Source organism: Pteropus medius, unplaced genomic scaffold (genome assembly GCF_902729225.1).
Source record: "Pteropus medius unplaced genomic scaffold, Ma_sr-lr_union100, whole genome shotgun sequence".
NCBI lineage: Eukaryota > Metazoa > Chordata > Mammalia > Chiroptera > Pteropodidae > Pteropus > Pteropus medius.
In genome coordinates this window covers 26585879-26610551 of record NW_024349801.1, presented here as the reverse complement: position 1 = coordinate 26610551, position 24673 = coordinate 26585879, and the positions used below count along the sequence as shown (strand labels likewise).

Below are 24673 nucleotides of genomic sequence, written 5' to 3'. Positions count from 1 at the left end.
GGTCGCCTCGCCTAAAATACACACACACACACGCACACATATATATTCAATATATTCAAGAAAACAGAAGAAAGCATAAGCATCAGGAGAGAAATGGAAGATACTAAAAAAATAAACTTCTAGACATGAAAAGTATATATTTGAGGTAAAAAAAAGTCACTGGATAGGATTATCACAGACTAACTACAGTGGAAAAAAAGATTAATGAACTTGAAGATACAGAAAAAGAAACTATCCAAAATGGAATATAGCATAAAAGACAGAAACCAAATGGAGCACCAGTGAGCTATGGGATAACATCAAAAAGCCTAACAGGTATATAACCAGAGTCCCAGAAAGAGAACAGAGAGGTTGTTTACCCTTTCATTTTGTTGTCAGTTATTGTAACCATACTGTCTTATATAAAGTTTCTCTCTACTTTTAGTAGATATTTATTTTAATTTCTAGATACATTTATTGGCCCAGGGAGATTCTATAGTGGGAAAAAAAAAACCTGAAGTCTGAAAATTTTCCAAATTTGATGAAAACTATCAATATACTAAATACCCCCTGTTATTAAAGTAAAAGATCAGATACTGTCAAAGTCATCATGATCTATTATGTAAATACACAGTATTTAGAATACCTGATCTATATTCCAAAAACAGATTAAAATATAGTTAGATGCAGAGTGGCTCTCTCATACTTCTCAAAAGTTGAAATATTACATTTTTCACATTATAAAATATTGTCTAAATTATGTTTTAAAATAAAACAAGATGAGGTGTAGACATAACTTTACAAAGACTTCACACTAGCTAGGTTTTTAAAAACATATAATAATACTAATGTAAACAACAGAAATAAAGATCAAGAATAGGATAAATCCATGTGATTTTGTTTTTGTTTTACCTCATAGGTTTTAGCAAGAGCCTTTCTAAAAAGTTACTAAAAAGAGATGAAGATTTGTGAACAACTCTGTTAGCTGATAGGGAAAGAGAAAGAAAATTTAGTGACCACTTATACTTCAATTGTTTCTTCTAAACTTTCACAGGAGGTTAAATTATACTTTCCAGCAGCACTGAATATCTCTGGGCTCAAGAAATATATTTAAGGAAGTAAAATATCTATTAAAGAGAAACCTAGTAAGTCAGCATGGTTACAATTACTGACAACAGAATAAAAGTGTAAACAATCTAGGTCTCCTTTGCCTGGCTACCATAATAACAACACATAAACAAATTCTTCCCTTATAGAAAGTACAGTGTAACTTACATGGTCAGACTATAAGGAAAACGCTAAATGAGACCATTCTTTGGGTAAAATCTATTGTAGCCAGATCAACCAAACAAAGCATATGTCTATGATCCTCCCATTAAGACAAAAAAAATCAATACAGAACCTTCTCTGTAATAATTGATATTCATTGTAATTAGATTTAAAGCATATTAATTTCTCTTTTTAAAAATAGCAAAACAGGCAATGAGAATCTAAGATCCTATGATATATTATAATAGAGATCAAAATAGATTCAAATCTCATCTTGATGCACAATGAACAGTTTATAGTTTCTATTCATTTGTTTGATAAGCATTTAAGAGGTTAGTGGCTATACTAACATCACTTTATAAACCCCAAAATAGATGCCAGCATATAAGGGATATCTTTTTATGATTTACAATTACATATTTTTAACCTGGCAAAAATATTCAGATTATATTCTACTTACTTATACATTTAATAATTCGCCTACACACTGCTGGACTCTAACTACAGAGAGACTGTAATGACACACCTGGAAGACTTCTTTCTTGTAAGTTTACATACCCTCTTACTGGTAATGCCTAGTCCTAATCCTAACTTCTGAGGTTCAAATAGAGAGCATGAAATATAACATAGGAATTCTGTCAGTATTCAAGCAACTGAGCCTGGGAGAACTCAAAGTAGAAACCTATATTGGAGGGAGTTTCTTTTGGATAAAAGTTTTCGAAATGTTCTGGAATTCTGAAAGGATTTCTCTAAAGCTGTTTCAGGAGTTGTGTGAACATTTAATTTTTATTAAAATTTTTTGATTTAAAAACATTTATTTTTAATTATTTATTTTTTAAAATTATTTAACTACTTATAGCTATAATACATCCACTAACCTCTGAACCTGGTATAGCATGTAGAATAAACTAGTGGAATATGTACATATAACAACTAAATCTGGAAGAATATGCAGAATAAACTTTAAAAAAAAATACTATTTTATGGTTGATAAAACAGAAGACTATTTCCCTGAACCCGCTTCCTATGTGTTAGTCTACATTTTGTTTTCATGATACTTAGAACCCTTGTAATTCTTTGTTCTACAATTGTCTGCTCCCACTGTATTGTAAGCTCCAAAAGTGAGGTCATTTCTGTCTTGCTCACTGCTGAATCTCTAGCATAGTAACATCGTAGATGCTTAACACATATTTAATAAATAAATAGATGAGTCTATTGCAACAGTTCTCAGTGAGGGTCAGAGAGGCTAGGTTAAAATGATAGCAGTGGAAATGAAAAGGAGAGGTTTTATGCTGGTAGAACCAAGGAAAAGAGGAAACTCAAAAAATAAAGAAATGAGATTTTTGAGGTTAGGTGACTGATTAAATACTGATACTTTCACTTATAGAATTAAAAGACGGCTGACTTTTGTCTTGGACATGATGAATTTTTCAAGTATTAGGCAAATAGCAGAAATGAAGTCCTAATCTCATTTACTATCATGTGAGTTAGCTTCCAGATGATTTTTTCAAATCAAATTTCACGAGAGGCAAGGCTCACAATTTTCTCTTCACTCATTTTTTTCCTATTCATTTCTGCCTTATTCGTCACTGAAAAATGTTGATAAAACCATTTTTGAGATATTTTAGAAACTGAGGCATTTAATGGATCAAGAGCAAAAAAAAGAGAGAGCTTTCCAAACAATCCATAATACATAATACATGTGGAAAACGATGTAAGACCGATATGAACAAGATACAGTATTCAAATCATCATATGGCTAGAACAAGAGAAACAATGCAAAAAAGATTTTTTTTTTTAAGGCAGTTACCTGAAACTGCAGAAAGAAAAAAAAGGTATAAATATAACGAGAAAAGCATTTTGGTAAAAACAGATATAACAGCAAAAAGGTTTTCTAATTCAAACATTAAAAAATACTGATTCTTATTTTCAATAAAGATGCAAATTCTTTGTTTAAAAAAACCTAAATTTTAAAATATGGTTAGATTAAATCTACCACGTTTTAAAGAAGCTACAACCTCCCGTTTTTCACAAGACACTACAGCACTCCAGATTCTTTTCAAACAACACTTAATTTTTTACCTTGAAAAGCTTCACTCTAATTGAAGTAAAAGCAAATTACTTCATGAAATAAAAAGCAGCTATCAACATCCCAAAACATCAAGGATCTTACATAAAAAGGTTTAAAAAAAGTCACAGAAAAAAATTCAAAATATTTACAAAAGTTCATAAGTACTATATGTTCAATTAACTATCAAGAACATATAAAATAATCACAAAGACAAGAATCATTACGTTTAAAGTTATGTAACATAAATGAAAATATACCAAAAAGTCTGCTTAAAAATCACCTGTTTAAAAGAGAAAATTTTCTGGCAAAACCGACATTCACATTATGTAAATAATGTAATTTCAATCTGTATTTTAAATTACAATCAAGGATCACCAGATATTAAGGACAGAAACTTGAGTGGTAATATGCTCAAAATTTATCTCTAAAAAACTCAACTTTTTCATATAGACTTAAAGGCTCTTTTATCAAATATGCAAGTATAATATTTAACCAGAGAGCACTGAGTATTTACAGCCTTACTAGGACTATGGGCCGTTGGGGTCAGTGAAGGATCTCAAGATGGCTGGGCAAAAACTTGCTCTAAAAGCTATTGAGTAGGTAGCTTTTGGGGATATCATACCCCCAAACCAGAAAGCCATTGCTAACTCCCTGAAATCCTGAAATGAGACCCTCACCTCCAGGTTGGCTACTCTACCTGAAAATCTACCTACTATCGACTGGGCTTACTATAAGGCAAATGTAGCCAAGGTTGGCTTGGTAGATGACTTTGAGAAAAAGTTCAGTGCCCTGAAGGTTCCTTTGCCAGAGGATAAATATAGTGCCCTAGGTCAATAATGCTGAAGAAAAAGAAGATGTGAAAAGCTGTGCCGAGTTTTTGTCTCTCGCAAAGACTAAGATTGAGCACTACAAGAAAGAGCTGGAGAAGATGAAAAACGTAATTCCACTTGATCAGATGACTACTGTGGACTTGAATGAAGTCTTCTCAGAAACCAAATTAAGCAAGAAGTATCCCTGCAGGCCTCACAAACCAACTGAGAATTTATAAACTTGAGTCTAGAAGAAAACTCTGGCCCTCGTATGATAAACTCTGGACATTAAAAAATAATTATAGTCTACAGCCATGCCACCCTGAATGAGCCCGATCTCGTCTGATCTCAGAAGCTAAGCAGAGTCTGGCCTGGTTAGTACTTGTATGGGAGACCACCTAGGAATACCAGGTGCTATATAGGTGGTTAAAAAAATAACAATTATTATTATTATAATTATATAGTGAAGAAAAAAAAGCTGTAAAAGTATTTATAACACAAGGATTCTATATACTAATGCCTGGGGGCGGGGAGAGTCTACCATGACCATTACTATATTTACAATACACTGGACAACAACAGAATATGACAAGGAAGCAAAACAGTATAAAAGTTTAAAAATCTATAAATATTGAAGTTGTCCTACAATATCACCAAATAAACTGACATAGTTCTAGATATATTAATATAGCTCAAAAAACTCAAAAATAGCAAAGGAAAACATGACTAGAGTAATTTGAGTAGCATGAGCTCAAATTGTAAAGATAGTTTGCCACATATCTATAAAAGAGTTTTTCTATAGAAGATTTTTTCATTTTCCGACTCAATTGCATTATTATGTGTAGAAGATTTTTTTTAAGTGGGGAAGGAAGTAAGCCATATTACCCACTCGTTTTTAAAGGCTGTTTTATTTTGCTAATCAATTCAGCTTCCACTAGCTCAATAAAGGTCATTAAACATTTTCCCTTGTTACATATTGCCTTTTTTTTAAGGCAACAAACATTTATTATCTCACAGTTTCTGAGGATTAGGAACCACTGAAAGTGCCTTAGTTAAGTGGTTCCAGTCCAAAGTCTCCAAAGAGTTATAATCAAGTTGTCACGCCTATGTATTACTTTCTGAAGTTACAAAACTTATACAGAATTGCCTGCTCCCTACCAAAGTTATATTTAAATTCCATGATCATAGCAAACTCAGCTCTGTAACATTCGTTTACATTGAAAAGCCAACAATCTATCACTGTCACATTTTAGCACATTTTTTATGTAAAATACCCTCAAAAGTAGTCTAAATTATACAAACTTCACTTCTAACACTACATTTAAAGGTATTTGAAGCCCTATGTAATTGAATTAATTTGTTAAAGCAAATGAGCCTAATATGATGAAATTTTCTTGTGGCATTAAAATCATCAGTATTTAAAAGAAAGTCAAAAGAAGACACAAAAATCTGAAATCACATATAGTAAAATAGAGAATTCACTAAATTATGTATTAACTACAGTACAAGATAATAAGTAAGATACATTATTATTAGCCCCCTACTAAAGATCAAATTTGTTTCAATTTGATATTATAAATTAAATGTGACTAGGGACTTCAATTTCTTTTGTGTGGCTAACACTGAAAGAAGAAAAAGTATTTCCTATTTCCTAGCATTCTATCATAAAGGGAAAGTGTTAGAGAAACTTCTTTTAACTATGCTTCAAACATCCCTTTCAGTGCCTTGATAAAAATGTGTCATACAGGAAAACATAAGCTTCTAAATTAAAAATTCCTTTCAGTTTGTTTTCAATTTGAATAGATCACAATATGCCATCAAAGTCCACATACTCATTATTTGAAATTTTTTTAGAGTTAAGATGAATTCAAGATTTAATCATATTAAGTAATATTTGTCATCGCTGCTTCTTGATTAAAAAAAAAAAGAAACACATAGCATTCAATTCCCTCAATACTTTAAAATCAATTTTCCATCTCTCCCCTACTCCCCACTCCCAAATGAACGTTACCCTATTCCATTTACCCTAAAGGAAACAGCAAACTCATCTTTGTGTTCTATCCTAGCAAATCAGTGTTTTAGAAACCAATGCAACTGTTATCAATGGCTCAGAACCAAACACTGTAACAAAACACATTGAGTGGAATCCTCCGCGTGTGTGTGTGTGTGTGTGTACATGTGCCCATTCATAATAATGCGATCCTCCAACATGCAAACAAAATATCAATTTCTATTTAATACGAAATCACCTTTACATAATACACAATTTACAATAAAATTTCCCTCGTTAATGTTCAAAGAAAAAAACAATTTCTAAAGCTAGAGACGAGAAGAGTTAACACTGGGATTGCTGCCACCTATCAACTTTAATTCTGAGCAAAGTACAACTCAATGTCATTTTTACCTCTAATGCAGCCACGACTGAAAGAAAATTAACTTCACTGTGGGATAAAGTATACAGGCATATTAATGGATTATTTACTTCTGATTTGACAGTACATATGTGTGGAGTCTTTTGTCCCTCCCACAGTAACACGAGGTGTCAACATCATCTTAGTGAAAGCAAATGACAAGCAAATCCCTCAGGTCATTACTTCGCATCCTAAGTAACAGAAAGTCACGGCTTTCCTTCTCGCTGCAACCCAGCAAACAGATTCTATAGTTCCATGTCCCTTTCTATTATATTCGTGGAGGCGGGGTAGGAAAGAAGCGTTCAATATAGCCTGAGAATACTCTGTGCTCGGTCCTGGTACCAGAAGCAGCATGAATATAAGTGATATGTGGGTCACCCACAGAAAGAGGACCAGAATGAAGCTTCGTGACCCTCCAAGTTCGGTGAAGACACCAAAAGCCTCTGAGGGAACGGGGCGCAAGCCTTGGGGGAAACCGGGGAGAGGGAGACGGTCTCCGCGGTGGAGTGACTGGGTCTGGCAAAAGCCCAGGGCGTGGGCAGCTATGGAGGAGTCTCCCGTACCCCTCCCCTCCGCACCAGGTCGGTCACTGGGCGAGAGGTGGAGCCGGAGGAGGGGGACAGAACTAGGGAGGGCGGGGCCCGGGGCTCCCCCGGCGGCGCCCTAGGGGTTCGGGGGGGTGTGTCCTACCTGGGCCAGGGCGGACGCAGGGATTTCGGACGGAGGGCTCGCGTCCAGCTCAGGGCCGGGACCCGTAGGGGTCGACTCTCAGCAGGCGGGACCGCCGCCGCCCGCCCATCCCCCGCCGCTGAGTGCGGCGGGACCCGAGCGCGGCTTCGAGGGCCGGCTGTCTGGGTAGTCCCCTCGGGTACCGTCCGCGTTTACTGGCGGCGGCGGCGGCAGTTGCTGCTGTTACTGCTGCTGCTGGCCGCCCCCAGCCGCTGCTCTTGTGCCAGCCCCTGCTCCTCCTCCTGCCGCCGCCGCCGCCGCCTCGTTCCCACCGCTCCCATCGCCGCTGCGGCGACTACTGCAGCGCCCGCTGACCCGACCCGACGTTATTCTCCCCCTTCGCAACCCGGCACAGCCTAGCCCACCTGCCCTGCCAGTGCGCACGCCCACCTCTCCGCCACAGGTGCTGATTGGAGAGCGCGTCACGAGCCCGCCACGTCGGTTGGCTGGTCCCATTGCCTATCACGAAGGGGGCGGAGAGTCAGGCAGAGAGCGTCTCCGCCCCCCACCGGAGAATTGCCGCTATCTTCAGGTTTGCCTGAGAGGGCGAATTACCGGGAAACGAGCGTCACAAAGGCAGCGCGCATGCGCGCGGGGATTCTGGGCCTCGTAGTTCCAGCCGCAGCCGCAGCCGCTGGTGGGTCCCGAACCAAGAAGTAAGGCTTCCGAGACTAGTGGTTGGCGCACAGTGGTGTGCTGTCACTTGGTTATAGAAGCGTGGTTGTGACCCCAGGGTTGGGCTTTTCGGAAGAAAATCAGAAATGCTTTGTTTACATACTTTGAGGTAGTCGCGAAGAAGGGCCCCGAATTGTAAGGCCCTGCCATGCCTCTTCCAAAGAACCGGAGCTGCCAGAATCTGGCAAATTGACGCTGTCCCCAGAACCTCCTAACGCGAAGCTAATCGCTGGTGGGTACTGGGGCAAGGCCTTGAGGTGTAGGCTGAAAGGAGACCAAGTCTCTGGGAAGAAATGTCAGCCTGGAGCGGGAGTATCCGTACGCTTTTCACAACCCACGAAGGACGAGATTCCATTCCTGTTTAAACACCACCAGCCAAAGGTTCAATGAGCAACCCCCCTCCCCTCCTGCCGAGCACCAGAATGGGATTCTAAGCAAGAGAATGCGGGAGTCCCTCGAAGACTTTCAAAAGCAAGCAAGGAAGGCGGAGCAATGAGGCTGTGTGGGATGAATTTGTATTTGGTGTTAATTGTGTCAAGCTCTGGTGGAGAGGAAACTAAGATTAAACCAGTCCCCCTATCTTTACCCACCAATTTACAGAAGTAAAAACCCAAAGAGGTTAAAGAGCTTTCCCAAGGCTAGAAAACTAATTAGTGACAGAACCAAAACTCAGCTCTCTTGAACCTCCCGTGTCCAATGCTTTTTTACTGAATAATCACAATGACTCCCAGGAGTCTGCCATGAACTGAAAGGATGCAATGAATTCAGAACTTCATTTTACTTAAAATCTTTTTCTTCACTTAAGTGACATTATGATTAAAGCTGATTAAGAATATAGAAGGGTTAAATATGAATCCTATATTCAATCTCAGAACTGTTTCTTCTTGTTCAGGAAATGCCACAGCCTCTTGACATTATTTAAAAAACAGCAGGCACCTCTACTGTCTGTCATGTCTAGATCCTTGGATAAAAAGCAGGACAAAATGTACATTAAAGTAGTCACGATGCAGCTCATCTTGTTCTATCCAAACTTGAAGTTGCCAAATTTTCTTTCCACTGATTAAAACCACAAGTTGATTTTTCCATTACTTTAACAATATAGTTCATTTCAGGGTATTGACTGGGCAAGCAATTTGAATTGGAAAGGATTAGAGTTTCTGTAAATACTTTTCCTTAAAATTAAGTTTATAGGGGAAAAAGTCCAGATTCAGTGACAATATGCCTAGTAATATTTCAAATAGCTATTCTCTATTTAAAGAGAATATTTTTCACTCACTTAGCAAATATAATGTGTCCTCTTCCAGCTACCCAAATATAATCACTGCTATTAGGAGTAAGGGTTTTAATAAATTTGTTGAACTACTACTGTGTTTGTTTTAAATGAGTCAGTAGGTACAGCTAGATTCTCCAAATGATGGAAAGATGATTATTTTTCTGATTGTTATTTCATGACAAACTCATATGCAAATCCATGAAGGATAAGATAGAGTGAGAAAGCAGTCCAGTAGTTGTATGTCAAGAAAGAGGTGAAAAAAAGTAGAGAAGGAAGTGTTCTGTGATGAATATCTGGAGAATAGGGCAACAGTGTATCTCAGGGTAGGGGAAGTATAAGAATGAATATACTGTGAAAGTTAATGCCACAGGAGTAGGAATCCTGGGATATTTGGACTGCCCAAGAAAAACAGCTTCCCAGGCCTCTATTTTCTCTGGACTTTTCTGTTTAAGAATTATTGGTTTGTCCCAAGAGCTATTTTTTTTTTTTTTTTTTTTAGTTATGATAAATGGAAAAGTAATATATTATTCAAGAGCTGGTACCTGAATTCAGGAATCTTCCTTGAAATACATACATATATATAGTATATTATATTAAAAAACAAATAAGATGTCCTTCAATGATACCTGGCTCCTAATATCTTCTCCCTACACAATAGTCTCTCCCATACTGAATTGGGCTGACCTGTGTAAATGATAAGCTTTTTCAAAATTATGGTGTGCAAATTCCAAGGCTAGGTCATAAAAGACTTTGTAGCTTCCACTTTATGCTCTCTTAGATCACTTACTTAGAGGGAAACCAGTGCCATAACATGAGGGTACTCAAGCAGTCCCTTGGAGTGGGCACCTGGCAAGGAATTGAGGGATTACACCAATTAATTAGCGCCAGCTTGCCAGCCATGTTTGTGAGTCATTCTTGGAAATAGATCCTCCAGCCCCTGGCAAGCCTTCAGAAGATGGCAGGCCCAGTTGGCATCTTGACTGCCACTTTCTGAGAGATACCCTAAGCCATAATCACCCAGCTAAGCCACTCCCCAAATCCAGACCTTCAGAAACTATGTGATATAATAAATATTTACTGTTGCTTTCAGACTAAGTCTGAAAGAATGAGACTCTGATCCTAGGGTAGGTCTTAGAGTATATTCAAGGATAATGAGCGAAGTTCAGATTTATACTGAGTCCCAATACAGAATATAATGCCCCTTTCAACACAGCTTTTCTCCTATCAGAATAAAGAACATATTGGAGAATCCCTTTTTCTCCATTTGTGGCCTCCTCCAGCTGTCTTTAGATATCCAATGATGTACTACTTTCGAATCTTCCCCTAATCCGAAGAGGAAATGATCTGGATGGGTTCCTTTCATAATTATTGGGACAACAGCGCAATATGAACTAGTGTGCAACTCAAGGAAAAGAGACTCCTCTTGCTTTCCATCTCCCTCTTTAAAAGCAAATTTCATGTTGTACACCTGAAAATAATATGTGTTCTGTCAATTATAGCTCAATTAAAAAATCTCAGAATTGTACATTTTAACTGGGTGGACTGTATGGTATGTGTATTATATCTCAGTAAAGCTGTTTTAAAACACTGCAGTCCTTTGAATCATAAACCCCAATAGTGAACTAGTTCTCAACTGCTCCAAAAACCAGCAAACAATGCTATTTCATTTTTTATCGATCTAACCAGTTTTCTGTTTGAATATTAGCTAATTTACTAAACAAAAAAATATAGAGCCTATTAATGCCAACTACTCAGCTAGGCACTGAAAAAAACAAATATGAATAAAGTCAGTTCTTGTCCTCAAGGGCTTCACAATGGATTAGCAAATATGTAAATTCTATTACAATGAACTGCAATCAAGCATATTATGTAGCATATACAGATGCTCTAGAACAGGGGTCAGTCAGCAAAGTATCCCTTGCAGGCCAAATCGTTGGGGTCCTCTGAGAGCTTGACCTCTTTTGACAGAAATGCATTCATACCAAATATGTTAACTACCTTAAGTGTGTTTTTAAAAACTTCATCCTTTATTTCTAATAAAAGAAGTTTCAAACAAAATAAGGTAAAAGAAACTGGGGAAGGGGAGGAAGTAATCTCAATTTTGGGTATGTGAGTCTATGGTCTAACTTATTGAATATCAATTTGTGTTTGATGATTATTAAAATAGACCTTACTATGAGAGAAGAGGGACACTGATTTGAACTAGTAATGTTTGAAAATAAACTAAAAGTGTGCATTTACAAAAGTAATTCTAATTATAGTTATTTCTTGATTTACTTCCTATTTATGCCTAACTTTTGTGAAATACATAACAACTATACCATTAAAATGTTAACATTTTGCAAATTTTATTCTATTAGAACAGTGAATTTTACATATTCACTCAGTCTTTTAAGATTTATCTTTATTGAAAGGTCATTCATTAACATATTACTGTTGTAACTCACAATTTTCAAATGAGAAGCTGATGAGATGATGTTGTATTTCTGATGTGTGCCTGCAACAGTCTGAAAAAAGTTTAGAGACTTTCAGTCTGGTTCAGCGATTAACTAGCTACTTCAAACACCGGACAGCTAGCTTTCTGTGATTTTTTGGCTCTACTGCCAGGAAGACTAACTGGGTAGTAAAGCTATAGTGCACCCTAGTGATCACAGTATTCCAATGCTAGCTGTATTGAAATAAAACAGAATGGTCGCTTCTATTTTGTTAATCAAAGCAGATTATCCAGTGACTAGGGATTTTTATAATTTTTAGAGACCTGATGAGGAAGATTACAAAAATGATCTCAATGACAAAAGAAGCTGGACACAAAGAGTACATAATTATACATACTGTATAATTATGGATGGACATATAGGTACGTGCACAAAGTGCAAAATTTTTTTGCATTAGATATGAATGCTCACCAGAATTTATCCATTGTAGAAAAGGTACTAAACAAGTAGTCAAAATAACTCAGAAGTTAGCACCCTTAGTAACTGACACAACAGGCACACAAATGCAGAGGTGAAGATTAAGCATAAGCCCAACAGCCCAGGTTTCCACTTACCAAGGCTCTTAGAGCTACTGCCACGCTTGAAGGTCCAACCTGTCAGCAATAGAGTCCATTGCTCTATTGACAGGGCACTGTTTTCAAGATCAGATCAACCAGCTACTTGGTGGCTAGTTGACTACACTAGGATGCTTCTATCCTAGAACAGTCAGTGCTTCATTCTCACAAGATTAGACACCTATTCAGGGTATGAGTTTCCCTGTCCTGCCCACAGAGCTTCAGGTAGCACCACTATCTGGGGCGTATAGAGTACCTGTTCCACTAGCACAGAATTCCACACAACATAGCATGCAAACAGGGAATCCACTTTCAAGGTAATGAGGTTCAGGACTGTGCCCATGATTATGAGACACACTGGTCATATTGCATACTGCACTTTTTAGGAACAGCTGGGCCTGTAGAATGTTGGAATGGCCTGTGACAGGTGTAGCTGAAGTGTCAGCTTAGAGGCAATGCTCTCTGAGGGTGGGGTGTCACACACTGCATGCGTGGAATCAGAAACTTTTATATGGTATTGTTCCCAATAGGAAAATATCTGAGGTTCAGGAACCAAGGAGCAGCTTTACTTAACATCATTCTCAATGACTCCATGGAGGACTCTGTGCTTCCTGTTCCTGCAGCTCTGAGTTCTTCAGGGTTAGAAGTCATGGTCTCTGAGGGGACACAAACTATGGCTGCAGACTGGGTCTTTTAGACTGCATGTAACTACTGACTAGCAAGTAAGAAGAGGAGTCATCATCTTGGCAGAGGTAATTGACAGATCAGCAGAGAAAGTAAGGGCTGTTGAAAGTTAAAAAGAGCAGGGAATTTAGATGATCTACCATGACACTTCTTGCTACTACCATGCCCAGTTATGACTGAATGTGTTTGTGCAGCTACTTAAGGCTTTTGTTTCCAAATTTGTCTCAGTTTGTTTACTATAGGACCGAACTAACACCGATTATGTTGTTCAGGTCTACTATATCCTTATTAATTTTTCATCCACTTTATCTATTTAACTTTGGGAGATGTTTGTTAACGTCTCCTTTATTAATGTCTTTTTATCCTTTTATATCCTGTAGTTTTGCTTGATGAAAGTTGCTGCTCTATACAAGAAGTCCTTAGTTTGCACGGTTCCTAAATGTAAGATTTTCAGTTACCATGTTTTAATTAACACTAGTCTGTCAACATAGTTCAAATTTCACTTACAATGGTATATTATCTATGAGTAATTGCATAAAGTACAAATTTGTAGCTCTTTCTTCAGTCCACAAATCACTAAATAACAGATGTGTGTCATGATCAGTGTCCAATCATGTCACTACTTTCAAAGGCTGTTGGTGACTGGACATTGCACATCTGTTAATTCAGTGCAGGGACAGAGCAAAGCATGTCATTATGTTACCTTTTTGTCTCTCAGTAATAAAGCCATGTGACATTTTACAAAAATGAATGATAGAGAGAAGTAGCCAACAAAGATAAAAGTGCATCAAAGAAACTAAAGTGATAATGCTGGTAGTGAAATTCGGGTCAAATATAAATGTTATAGAAGTTATAGAAGAAATAGTTAACTGTGGAATTGCTGACACAGCTGCTATTTGAGAGACTCTAGTATGCAGTCAGAGGAACTTAGTGAAGGCAAACTTACCCAAATAAATAAGTAGTTATGACAAATGTCTCAGAAGAAATGACATTGGCAAAAACTTCACATTAAGAGAATTCTTAGAAGTATTTCACAATATTGAAAACACAAAAGACACAATGTTGGAATCTGATCCACACTTAGAAAGTATGACAAGTTGCCAAGGCATAGAAAAAACACTCACTCGGTATAAGTTATACAAAGAGAAGGCAAGCATTCTTGACATTTTTTCTTAAGTTCAAAGAAATAAAACACTTTAATTTTCAATGTTTCTAATGTTATAAATTACATTGTAACAAATATTAGTGTTACCATTTTCATTTTCCTGTATATTTATAACTAACAGAAAGTTTTTGACCAAAATTTTTAAAGACCATAGAACAATAGTAATCTTTCCCATTGATTGTTAAGATTGCTTTATATGGTTTCAGCTTGCATGACAACATTCACAATAATTCACTACTGTACAAAGTGAGGACTGCCTGCATTTGGTTTGAGTTTTCCATATCCTTGCCAGCACATTATTGTCTGTCTTTTTGACAATAGTCATCCTAGCAGGTATGAAGTGGTATCGTGTGGTTTTAATGTTCATTTCCCTAATGGATAATGATGTTGAGCATCTTCTCATATACTTTCAGAAATGTGTATATTTTCTTTGGAGAAATATCTATTCAAATCTTTTGCCCATTTTAAAATTAGGTATATTTCTTTATTTTCGCCTGAATCTATTTGTAATCTCATTTGATATTTTTTCTAAATAAGTGAGTTAAGCCCATTTACATTTATTGTTTGGTCTGAATTTTTCTTGTTTCACTATGTAATCTATTTCCTTTGCCTCCCCTCCCCTTTGGTATTATACCGTAGTTCTAGTTGCAAAGTTTATTCCAATATCTGTACGTAATACTTAGTACTCTCTTTAAATATTGTTGCTTTCTTAAAATATGAGCAATTTTGAAACTGCTTCTTACCTGGCCCCTTCTTTCTTATGATCTAGCCACTAGTTTTACCCTAGTGTTGATTTGCACACTTAAGTTTTTATCTGTCAGCTCAAATGTAATCTTTTCACTTCTAGCTAATACCATGTAATCAGTGTTAACTTTCTACCTACTCAGCTTTTACTTCCCATTTTTTTAGTTGTATTAATTTTACATTATCAGAACATCTGATTTTATCTCCTTTATGCAACACTTATCACCTCCCCGTCCTCCCACCCTCTCCACCCCTGACTATATGCCAAAGCTTCTATAACCATTTTTTGATTTGTGAAAATTATTCTCCGGTAAATTCCTCAAAGTTCATGGGGAAGAAAATATTTCCTGAGTATTAAACATGCTTTTAACTTACCTGTGTGGACTTTATTTTTAGACAGGTTGACTGGGAATAATAATCCTTGAAAATCCTTTTATTAAGTATCTTTAAAATGTTGCTCCCAAGAAATCTAATGCCAATCTAACTTTATTTTATAAGTGACTTGGACTTTTTGCCTGGATGTCCCTCTTATTTTTAAGATCTAACAGCTGTACTAGGATATTCCTGGTGTTGACTATTCTGGGTTGAATTTTAGTGTTCCGTTCCCTTTCAATGTACATATTCAAGTTTTTCTTTTCTTTCTTTCTTTTTTTTTAGGAAAGTTTTATTGAATTGTGTTCTGTTTCATTGCTTTGGTTTTCTTCAAGGACTCCAGTTAACATATATTGAATCTTCTTGGCCTATCTTTTGTATCTATTGCTTTATCTCAAATACTTTGCATCTTTGATTTTTCTTTCCGTCTTTTCTTTCTTTGCTGTGCTTTCCATAGTTGACTTTTCAACTTTTGCATGCCTTCTAATATAGTCATTTCTAAGAATTCTCCCTAATTTTGCTTGAGTTTCATATCCTCCTGTTCTCTTACCATATTTTTTGAGATCTTCCATTACATTTGAGTTGCTCTTCAGTCAAAGCTTTTATCATTTTCTTAATTTCTTATAACTCATTTTGAATGTTAGGTTACAGTTCTTGTCTCCTTCAGGGCCACAATTTTCTACTGTATTCTCATTAGTCGTTACAATTTTACTAAGTTCCTTTTTACTTTTTCTTGTAATAATTTGTTTGGGGCTAGGTTATTTTGTTAGTCGAGTTCTTTAGATAAACGGAATCAATAGCAAATACACACATATACTTCCACTGCACAAGTCGTTATCAAGAAATAATTATAGGAATTGTCTCACACAGTTATGGAGGCTGAGAAGTCCCATAATTTGCCATTTGCAAGCTGGAGAACCAGGAAAGTTAGTGTTATAATTCAGCGTCCAAAGGGCTGAGATCCAGGAACTCTGAAGTCTGAGAGCAGAAGATGGACACCCCAGCTTGAGGAGAGGAAACCTTTTTGTCCCATTTGGCCCCCAATGGATTGGATGATGCCCATCCACTTTGGTGAGGATGAATCTCCTTGCTCTGTCTGCTGAATCAAATTCTAATCTCTTCCAGAAACTCTCATGGACACATCCAGACATTCTGTTTTACCAGCTATCTGGGCATCCTTAGGCCCATTAAGTTGACTCAAAATTAATCACCGCAATTATATTTCTTTTTTAAATGAGATGGGTTTTCTGGACCATTAGAAGGAGGTGCTTGTCAAATGGGCAGGAATGGGCCAACAAAACCTTCTTAGTTTCACGGCTCCAGGGTTCCCTCTTTTGTTAATGCCGAGTACTTAAACAGTACTTTCTTGTATTTATATCTTTAAATGCTGCATTTTGCTAATATAGTACTTTATATGTCACTCATGCACACAATCTGAATTTTGCATCTCTCTTACCCATAGTATTGCTGCTACTCCCAATCTGGTTTCTATTTTTTATCAGTTTTCCACAGGGTGAGGCTTTTTCTTTAATGAAGGCAGTATTTAGTGGTTATTTAAATAAGTGTATAAGGCTTAGACTACCACCAAATTATTTCTCTCAATAACAGTTTAATTTAAAGCATGTAAGGACTTCTCTTAGCTTGACTGATAATTCTCAGTCCTGATTGTCCAGGTTTCCTGTTGAGTGGGGTTCTCCCCATTTTGGGGTCATTGGCAACTTTTCAGTTCTGTAGCTCTTACTCAGTATCCTTTCACTTTCCACCACTACCACGGCATAAGTCCTGCTGCTGTTGGTGTTTTGAGTCTATCTGCCCATACTCTGGAATTCATGGAGATTCTGTTATCTAGTTTTGTTGAACTAGGGTTTTTCCTTTTGTTATCCTGCATAGTGTACATGGTTTTCAGGAAGTTTTGAGGAGACTCAGAAACTATATTGTTGACATGATTATACCACCCAACTCTGGATATCTTTTAAATTTATTAATGGTGCCCTCTGTTGTATAGCAGTTTTAAATTTTAATGCAGTCAAGCTGTGAACAATTTGTCAGATTACATAATTTATTTTTCCTAATAGTGTCCAGCTACTCTAGTATAAGCATGGAGAAGACTCCTTGGTGACCTCTCCCCACCAATTATGAGTGCCTTGGTATTTCCAGCTCCTCACCCCAAAACCCTTTCTTCTTTGCCTTCAGTGTTACCCTCCTAGAATATTCTAACGTCTTAAAACTAAAGCAATGGGTTTTTTTTTTTTTTTAAACTCCAGATACCTTTTCCTTAAATGAAAACTTATGTAGAAACTCAAAATGAAGTATCACAACTATCTAAGTTTGGCACTTTTTCCTCTCTCTGGTCTACTTTTGTCTCATGCTTTTTGATACATAGTCTGAAATCACTGTGATAAAAAGAAAGCAAGCTCTAAATTTTAAGTGAAGAGTCATGGATTAGAAACAGATCACACTGATTAACTTAAGGCTCAATCCCAAGTGATTGATTCAGGATCTTGGGTGAAACTAGAAAACTGTATTTTATTAACACTCTCTAGGTAATTCTAACACACAGTCAAGTTTAGGAACTATTACACTACACTTATGCTGTCCAATATAGAAGCCACTAGCCACAGATAACTTAAATTTAATTAAAATTAAATAAAAATTCAGGTCCTCAATTGCACTAGCCACATTTTAGATGTCTAAAGATGCATGGGGATAGTGACTACCATACTGGAGTGCAAATAAAGAACATTTCCATCATTGTAGAGTTCTTCTGGACAGTCCTGCTTTAAATAGTAGTCCCCACAGAAGGTGTGCATACCCAAAGGGATGTATAGATTCACTTGGATGCTATTTAAATAGAAATATTCTATTTTTCAATCAATTTTTGAAATTTTTATTTTGGGGCAATGTACTTAATGCATTAGCACAGTATTGCATGAATATAAAAAATGTACATATATAATGCATGTTTAAAAATTATTTACTGATGGAGTATATAGTTAAAAAGTTTGGAGATGATTAAACTAAATACCTATGTTCTTTAAAGAATTTGTCTGGGCTGACAAAGATAACTTTTAACTAGAGCTCCTTTCTAGATATAGGTTTTTATACTTCAAACCCAAATCCCCAAACATGAGAGGTCCCTTTTTCTTTTTAAATATACACATATAAGATATTTTATTTCAAAAAGCACAAGAACATTATACAAGTTTTAAATTTACATTTTGCAATAAAAGATATCAATATATGCATTATTTGTATACTTCGTCATGGATGGAATTTCAATCAGTGGTATAAACATGTAGCAGTCACTAAATATAGATAGATCATCATCACAGTGAATCAAATGCATAGTTGTTATGAAATGACAAATGACCACAACAGGGTGAACTCACAGGCCATACACCAACATAATAAATTAATTATACAGATATCTTTTTCTTCACTGTATCATAAAAATTCCTGCTAGCCCCTCATCAAACATTAGAAAAACATAGTTTTGTTGAACTAGTTCCTCCACATACTACACCAAAGAAAATAAAGTGACTTTTTACTCATTTTGTAAGTAAACTTCATAAGCATAATTAAATTGTTTGCAATGAGGAAAGCAAACTACCAGGATATTTGAATTAGAAATCCCTTGGGCTGGGGGCAGCACTGAGACATATGTTCGTCTACAGTGCAGAGATATGAATCAATCTCAATAAGTGGAACTCAATGTGAAACGGGTTCTTTGGCACTAAAGGTCTGACTGGCCATTGCAGGATAGTCCCTCTGGCAGCTTGAGAGCTTAACTCCAGGATTTATGAAGTGAATGTAAAAAACGCTAGAACTAAAAAGTCAGTTTATCTTTGCTAAACTGGGGCCAATCAATTAGGGCAGAAGTCAGCATATTCTGTTGCCTATTCTGGCTCAGACTTCACAGTGAGCCAATCCATCCAACAAAATTCTAAAGAAATAAAGAAAATGTTCTGATTACTTAATTATACTGGCAAACTTGACAAACTGAATACTGAATTTTCTGATCCTCACCCATTAATTGTTACAAATTGTTCAGTAAAGTTGAATCTATTTCCTGATACCTTCTCAATAATTATTCAAGTAGAAAATCAAGATCGTGATTCTGAAGCCTGTTAATGCCAATTCCTTACTGCAAAATCCACCTTTTCTCTACATAAAAATACAAAAAAAAAAAAAAATCTAACCCCAAATGTGCATCATCAATCACTTCACAAATATATTTTTATTTGCTTGCCTTTGCTGAGCAAAAAGGTAGGAAAACATTTACACACATATATGACAGTAGTGACCAAAGGCAAAATAAGATAGTCTTTGAATGCATCTTTCAAACTCCTAACATTACCCTAGAGACAACAGAAGCTAAAATGAAAGATTTCAATTTATCTTCTGGCTGCTGTTTTACATCACAAGTTCTTGATTTAAAAAAAAAAAGGTAGTTTGCACAGATTTATGAGAGCTCAATTATTATAAACAAGATGGCTCAACCACAGCATGTTATAACAGGACACAGACTATTGATCACATGGCTTTTTGGTTGTTTGTACTAGTCATAAAATCATATTTTATGAAAAGGTTACACACAGATAACGAATGAAGGATTTGTCTTTTACAAAGACACAGGAGGTTGCAGAAGTGGCTTAAATTTGATTGTTCTAATTTACAGCTGTCATGCTCCATTCATTGAGGGAATTTTCTTTTCCTCGTTCTATAGATAACTTACATCAGAACTGCATCAGGTTTCTAAGAGTCAAACAGGATGGTGCCACAAGAGATAAGTGAACTCATTTTAGAAACTTGCCTTTGGAAGATAGAAAGTATAATTTCAAAACTCAACAAAGCTATTTGTGGTCAGAAGTGCAGATGGCAGGCTCTTTGTCCCATTAGGGATGAATAATGACTACATTATCCTAACTCTTCTTGAGGTCTACAGTGGGGAAAAAAGCTTTCCCACACTGGCAGAAATTTGCCTTGGAAATGGCAAATCTGTCCATATAGAGATTTAGTTTAATTTCTGGCTGAAACAGTAAGTGGCATATTGAGGCTATTTCCTTAAAAGAAAAATGATAAAAATGTTACTTTTTTGAAAACTTTCTCAATTGAAGTATACTGCATGGTTCTGTAATTCCTCTTTAGCTGCAAGGAAGACAATCACAGATTATTAGAATCCTGTCAGTGATCCAATGTTAGCTAAACTAAACTGGGGGCATAGGAGAGGACACCAAATACAAAACTGTAGAAGAGTTAACTAACATATAAAAATGTCCACAACTGCTTCATGTGACTTCATTGACCAGGGAGATGGAATGGAATGGGATAGATTAAGAAGGGAAATGAGTTTTCTGAAATTTTAGCAGAATCAGTCACTTGGGGTGAAGGATCATTCCTTTAGTGTTTTAGAACATAAGACATATTGGTCTATGTTCTTATTTATCCCTTTAAGCATATATTCACTAATTTAAGTAATACTCCATTAAGGAATATTTTATTGATTTATATGAATCTAGACACAACTGGACAAGGAGCAAAACACCCTCCAACCCTTCCCCAGCCCTCAAAAAGGTCTCCATAATTTTGAATCAGTCTTCTTTACTGTCTTCATTCGTGATTGTCCCAAGGCAGAGTCGGAGTTCATAATGACTGCCAGTTGAATCCAAATAACATCTGATTAGTTTCCTGGCTCCTAGCAATCTCTTCTATAATGCAGTGCTGTTGCCACACCAAATGGAGCTTCCGATACCGCTCACGAGATAAATGAAGGGGGTTGCCCCTCCTTTAGCAAAAAAGAGCCAAAAACATGTAAGTTTGAATCAAATAACTGCCACACTTTATTGCTTAAATTACTCTGAACTCTTGAAATGTTCTTAGAGCTGAGAGAAATCACCAGGACAGGGTTTTAAAAGGGATATTTTCCCCATCACCACTGATCACTGTAAATGTGATTAGCTAATCAAGCAGAAATTTACTTCTCGATTATTCAGAAAATACATCAAGTATACCATGGGCATTATGGCACCTCATTTAAATGGCTAGCAAGGTTTCTAACTTGAAGCAGCTCTATTCTTTTTTGGGTGGTTAGTGAGTGGTGCTCTAATGGCTTTTGGGCTTCATGTAGTCTATCTACCTTTGATTTCTCATCTTCACATAGTAGAGGTTAGGTCTGAGATAAAACACTAAGCCCTCCAATTATATTCTGGTCCTTAGAAATACTTAGTTATAGTTGTCCTTATGACAAAACAAACTTGCTGGCGATTAGCAAATATTTCAATAAAATTACTTCACAACAATTCTAAGGCTGTGCAGTTTGTAACACTATGTAACAGCTAATTCAAATGACTTAACGTTTGGCTGTTGCTAACATGAAGAACTGAGAGATGCTCATTCTTGAGGCACTCAAGCGTCTCAGCTAGTTGGATATTTTCAAATTACCTAATTAATTTAAAAATTCTGCTTCTTTGTACCTTTTAGGAATAACTCAGATCTCTTATCATCAGTCATTTACTACTGTCACCATTCAGGTCTTTTTTCTCTCTATCCGAAGACTATCTATACAGGTCAAATGCTGTCACAATAAAAACAAACGTCTGCATGATCAAAGCAGCCCAAACCCTACGTAGTAAGACTATTTATTCCAAGCAACATTTAAAAAAAAAAATGAAATTTCAGTTAAACAAAAAGAGACAGTTTATGGTAAAGGGTTCTAATCTTAATATGTACTTTTGGGACCACTGTGCCTAACACCAGGAAAGATATAGAAAAGTTTAGGATTCTAAATATTTTGCTTTGCTAAAGCAAAGAAAGCTGATATAGCTGACAATTAAAAAGCTTCAAGTATTGCAATGGAAACACTGAACATCCATTTTAAACCCAAGTCCTTCACTGGACACTACAGATTTCTTTCTTTTATATGTCAGTGTCGATTAAACCTCCTAAGTAATTCTGAAAAAAGGTTGATTAAAACTAGTAAGAGCACGTAAACATTAGGATGGCTGGTATCTTTAAAAATTTTGGATAAGTATTACCCTCAAGTTTTGGAGAAGCACAAAGTTGTTGAAAATTGTTACATATTTAATATTTTTAATTTGCAGTTATTTAAAAGTATCTCTCAATATTTACCATTAGCTTTTGTGTTTAAAGAACTATTACCATCCACATATAATAACGTGACTAAAATTAAAAAACAACAATAACAACAACAAAAACCCTTACTTTAGGCCAGGATCTGTTTCTCCATATTCATCCAAGTAAGGGGCTGGATAGGCACAGCCTCTGGCTTTACCTTCAACCAGGACCACTCTGCATTCTCTGATTCTGAAGGATAAAATAGCCAACAGGAACTATTAAGTGCTTGTGTGCAAATGATAGGTACTGCATCAAAGTTAATCTGGAGAAAAGACATGGCCAATATCTATTAGGAATTCAGTGTAAAGATAATATAAATGTAAACAAATAGACTAAATTGTGTTTTGTTTAAACAAAAGAGAATGAACACTGCAACTTTTGTTGAAGCTGTGGGAAAGGATCCCCGGACTTAGGGAAATAATATTGACTGAATATACTGAAAAGAGAAAGGAATGATGTCCTACTTGAGCCACAGATACCCTGGAAAATGGTGATTGGAGTAGTTACGTTTCATGACTTATGACCTGGAGTGGGGATGGAGCTTAACAGAAGAAAAGAACCACATTTCCCAGTCTGATAACCTCAGGCCACAAAGGTGGTCATTTAGGAAAATGTCAAGCTTTTCCTGGGTAGAACTAGCCTCTAATAGTATAGATGAAAAAGAACCACTGCTACCTTGAAGGTACTTGGGACTCTTACAGCAGAGAAATGAAGACATAAAAAATAATGTTTATGTACATGTGTACAGAGGTAATAAGTACTATAGTTCTTATAGTGATGAGTACTATAGAGAGAAATTATAAACAGCCAGATAGATAGTGGGTTTACTCGCTGTAGGTTCCCTAGAAGAAAATAGGTGTTGGAGTTTGGCTTCTATACATTCATTCCCCTTATTCCAATCGATGCCTGCACACAACGATTATATAATCCATAGGCAGTGAGGTAAACAGAAGCTATATTACATGAGGAGAATGGAAAGAAAAAGCACAAGCATTCATTCTAAATGTTATCTCTTTCTCAGGCAACTTGTATTCTTCTTTTCATAAATATAAGTGACTATTGTTCCACTCTCAGTCTTTTGCTGACAGACCGGGGAAAATGATGGTTGATTGATAGAGGAAATGAAGAAAACTAGAACAATCAAAGGACAACCTAAAGTAACAATTTCAAGTACTTTTTCAATGTAAGTTTTAGAACAGCAAGCTCTTTCACTATATCTGAGTATTACATAATACCAGAGTAATCAAAATAAAGTCATCATATTTGTTTAAGATTTTCCACAAATAATGAAAATGTGAGCAGAATCCTTATTTATTTATTTTTTTATTATTTATTCTGTATTATCTTCTCAAATGCTATCTCATGTGAATAACAGGTCTATACTCTAACTTCTGATATCATTTCCTATCAACATACTGTCCTGCCATAATGGCCTCCAGATTGGACCTCAATTTCTTAAGTTCATTATGGAAGCTTCCAGATCACTCACTACTCACTTCAGGAAAATGCAGACACCAGCTCCACAGTGAAGTGCATGAAAAATGCAAGCTCCAACCTCTTCCCCATTCACGGTTTCTTGGCAGCAAATGTTCTGAGAACATAGTATGGCTCCGCAGAAAAGACAGAGGACAGGGTTCTTTCGCTCATCATCTGCAGACCGTGGGCACCTCAAGAGGGAAGAAAACATTCAGTATGGCGGAGAAACAAAAAAGTCTGATATATCTACTTAGCAATGAAACACATTTTCATCACTGGCTGCTCTGCCGCAAGGAAAGGTCTTTAAAACATAAGGAAACATTTAATTAGATGATTTCTCTTTAGTACTTTCTCCTAAGAAAACTTAACAAAAAAATCTTCTGATTAATCCATAGTAAGAAAATTCATTATTAAATATTGTATCCTGATAATTCCCATAAAGGCTGGCAATTAAATATGCCTTGAGATTGAGATGCACTTATAGAATCCAGTCTTCATCTGACATAACTTATTTATAGTCAAATGTCTCCTCTTGATTGGTTTAGTCAAGCTTGTGTCTTCGATGTTGGAGGACTATGACTTAGTAGGTGCACAATTTGTTTTAAAAATCATGAAATGCAGTAAGGGTTAAAACACATTTCTCCCCCATTTCTTTAAGGTATTATGATCCTTAGTGTTGAAATGAGAGACTGCAGGCTTTGAGTTGAAGTCCCTTTCCATCTGGAAACACAGCAAGTCTTAGGGGGAAAAAAGTGAGAGTTGACGGAATTGAACCAAGTAGTACTTTGAGATCCAACTATTTTACATAGTGGCATGGTATGGCCTTGCTATAA

General features: G+C 36.4%; 2 protein-coding genes and 2 pseudogenes across 5 annotated transcripts in view; 2 read left to right on the top strand and 2 right to left on the bottom strand.

Moving 5' to 3' along the window:
• The window catches only part of TTBK2 (tau tubulin kinase 2), a 117588-nt gene extending 110021 nt beyond the window's left edge, over nucleotides 1-7567 (bottom strand). Inside the window, exon 1 of one of the 3 annotated variants that reach the window (XM_039888375.1) lies at nucleotides 7230-7567. The gene's annotated coding sequence lies outside the window, so the exon portion shown is untranslated. The remainder of the gene's footprint in view (nucleotides 1-7229) is intronic. The other 2 variants (XM_039888373.1, XM_039888372.1) reach the window with 2 other exon arrangements.
• Nucleotides 3867-4367, top strand: LOC120622742 (ATP synthase subunit d, mitochondrial-like; annotated as a pseudogene).
• Nucleotides 4433-4551, top strand: LOC120581040 (uncharacterized; annotated as a pseudogene).
• Nucleotides 7568-19409: 11842 nt separating the features above from the next.
• UBR1 (ubiquitin protein ligase E3 component n-recognin 1) overlaps nucleotides 19410-24673 on the bottom strand; it is a 103488-nt gene continuing 98224 nt past the window's right edge. The window contains exons 45-47 of one of the 2 annotated variants that reach the window (XM_039888355.1): nucleotides 23861-24031; nucleotides 22452-22553; nucleotides 19410-21015 (exon numbers count right to left, since the gene is read on the bottom strand). In XM_039888355.1, coding sequence (XP_039744289.1) covers nucleotides 20874-21015; nucleotides 22452-22553; nucleotides 23861-24031 — 415 coding nt within the window. In that variant the 3' untranslated portion in view covers nucleotides 19410-20873. The remainder of the gene's footprint in view (nucleotides 21016-22451; nucleotides 22554-23860; nucleotides 24032-24673) is intronic. The other variant, XM_039888354.1, reaches the window with a different exon arrangement.